Consider the following 2,444-nt stretch of genomic DNA (forward strand, 5'->3'; position numbering starts at 1 on the left):
GGTGCACATCCAACAGCCAGAAACACCTTGGCACGAAGCCCAAGGTGGTCGTATACAACATAAGGCATATCTAGGCGTTGGATGCACGCTAGATATTGGGTTGCGCCACAGAGGAGCCAAATCCGAACTTCATAGTGTGGTTTGAGGAATCAGATCGACCTAACTTGGTCAGGTTGGATATGTATTGATCGATGCAGATCTTGATTCCTAAATGATATTGTATTGGTGAATTGTTACGGATAGGGGTGTCAACGGTCTGGGTTGGTGTGGTTTCGGTCTGGTTCCATCGGTTTCGGTGTGACTTTGGAACTAACCGAAACCGCCCCATTAAGGATTTATCGATTTTGGTCTGGTGTCGGCTTCGGTGTGGTTTGGGTTCGGGTTCGTACCGGTTTGGATTTATTAGGCTCATTTCGATTTGGATCGGTTTTTTAAACCGGAATGGAGCCATTAGCTTGGGCACTTGGGCTTGGGCACTTGGGTTTTGACAGGTTGAAGTTGAATAGTTGATAAACGTTGGGCTTGGGCACTTGGGCTAGTGTTGGTCCGGTTGGACACTTGGGCTTCTCCCACTTGAGTGTTGGCCCACTTAGGTTAGTGAGTTTTAAGTTCGGTTTTATCTCGGGTCGGTCTCGATCGATTTTGGTTTCGGTGCATATTTCCGGCATTTCCAGTGGCCCAATGGTCTAACCCGAACCGAACCAAGACCGGATTCAATTTAAAATACAAACCGAAACCGGCCCAATAACCCACCGGTTCGGTTTGGATCGGGCTTAATCGGTTCAGTCTGGTTCAGTTTAGATATTGACACCCCTAGTTACGGACGATAGATAAAAAGGTATAAATAATTGTTTGTAAGGAAAAAAGAACCCTATTGGTCTGGTGCAGGAAATGCCCAAACACATGTGAAGCAGAAAGACTGTGTTGCCCCCCACCTGTGTGTTGAAGATGCTCACGCCTGTGCTCACATTGGCCTGAGGGTAAGGGAACCCCTTTTTAAATAAAAACCAAGGGTATTCGGTATTCCTGTTCAATCCAGACTGACACAGACTAATCTGGATCAAGATCGGGATCAAGACCATATCAATATCGAATAAGACAGATCCCAAGATCAATTTCAATATCTTAAACCATGCTTCACAGTTCACACACATATAAACACAACAAAATGTGTGAAAGGAAGAAGAAAAAAATTTCTACCAAAAAAAAAATATATATATATTCAAAATTAATTAACACTTATTTGATAGAATGATCCAAAAGTTTATCCCCAATAAATAATAAAAAAAAAAAAAGAAGCAATTACTTCTACAATTATTCCCGCATGCTCACTCTCTCTATGTTCATCCTTGGTGTTACTGGAGTGGCTGTGCCTGGGCTGCTCTGACGAAGACGAAGGGGAACTCACTGTTCTCCGACACCGACAGCCATCGGTTACCGTTCTTCTTGTTGATCCCAACACTCCCACAAATCACTTGGCAAGACTCGCAAACGCTGGGGCAGTAGACAATCCTATACGTTGGGCTACTCTGGCTAATCCTCTCGATCTGGAACCAGTTCCTCACTGTCGATGATCCTGGGTACCCTGGCTTCCCTCCCAATGTCACATACCTCATCGAATCCCTCGACTCTGACGATTCCTCCTTCTTCCTCCCTTCCACCTGCCACACCCTATTGTTCATCCCTGAGAACCCAATGTTCATGTCCATCGATTCCTGAATCATTGTTTCCCCCTCTCCAATCTGTCCAAGGAACCTTGCTCCTGCGGCTGCTGGGTGTTGCGAGGATGCTGGAGAGACCACGACGGGGGTACCCATGTTCATGTCGTAGGAGCTCTGTTTTATTGTTGGGATTTGGGTGGTGTGGCTGCTTTGAGAGGTGGATCTCTCTCTCCTGTCCACATAGACACCGCCACCGCCGCCTCTCTTGATGGCGGAAACGATGTAGTATGGCATCCCTGCTTGGAGCTCATTGCCGTCTGTGTCGAGCACTGCTGTGGAGTGGGAGTGGTGGGGACGAGAGTGGCTGGAAATGGCGTTTGTGTGGACAAGGGAGGCCAAAATCAAGAACCCAGAAAGGAAAACTCTGTTCCACATGATTGTTAATGGAGGGAAATACTGTTTAGCTAGGAAACTGAGTTGATGAGTTTGTGCTATGAGATGGAAAGGAAGGTTATGGTTGGGGCATTTTATAGGGTGCTGAGGTAAACAAATTTGATCTGATTTGTCCAAGTTTAATGGATCTGGGTGACATTTGTTGAAGAAGAAATTGAAAGATTTAATCCGTGTTTTGAGCTAAGTGATTGGGATTTGCGAAATGTTGAAACGAAATCCACTCTGCTATTAACAAGTGGGGGACCTCTCAGCTTTTTCAGGGCTCCTCCTCCTTGCGGTGAGCTTATGACAAAATTCCATTTTTAATTGATAACTTCCATTAGATTGTTG

General features: G+C 45.5%; 1 protein-coding gene across 1 annotated transcript; it reads right to left on the reverse strand.

Moving 5' to 3' along the window:
* Positions 1 to 1,083: 1,083 nt before the first annotated feature.
* On the reverse strand, positions 1,084 to 2,181 carry LOC122088852 (21 kDa seed protein-like). The gene has a single exon (XM_042658208.1). It carries the CDS (start codon positions 2,094 to 2,096, stop codon positions 1,356 to 1,358), a length of 741 nt encoding a protein of 246 aa, XP_042514142.1. The 5' UTR covers positions 2,097 to 2,181; the 3' UTR covers positions 1,084 to 1,355.
* Positions 2,182 to 2,444: the final 263 nt, after the last annotated feature.

Source organism: Macadamia integrifolia, chromosome 9, assembly GCF_013358625.1.
Source record: "Macadamia integrifolia cultivar HAES 741 chromosome 9, SCU_Mint_v3, whole genome shotgun sequence".
NCBI classification, from domain to species: Eukaryota; Viridiplantae; Streptophyta; class Magnoliopsida; order Proteales; family Proteaceae; genus Macadamia; species Macadamia integrifolia.

Excerpts from the sequence above, each read along its gene's own strand:
- LOC122088852 (XM_042658208.1), bottom strand. The coding sequence starts at position 2,096 with ATGTGGAACAGAGTTTTCCTTTCTGGGTTCTTGATTTTGGCCTCCCTT.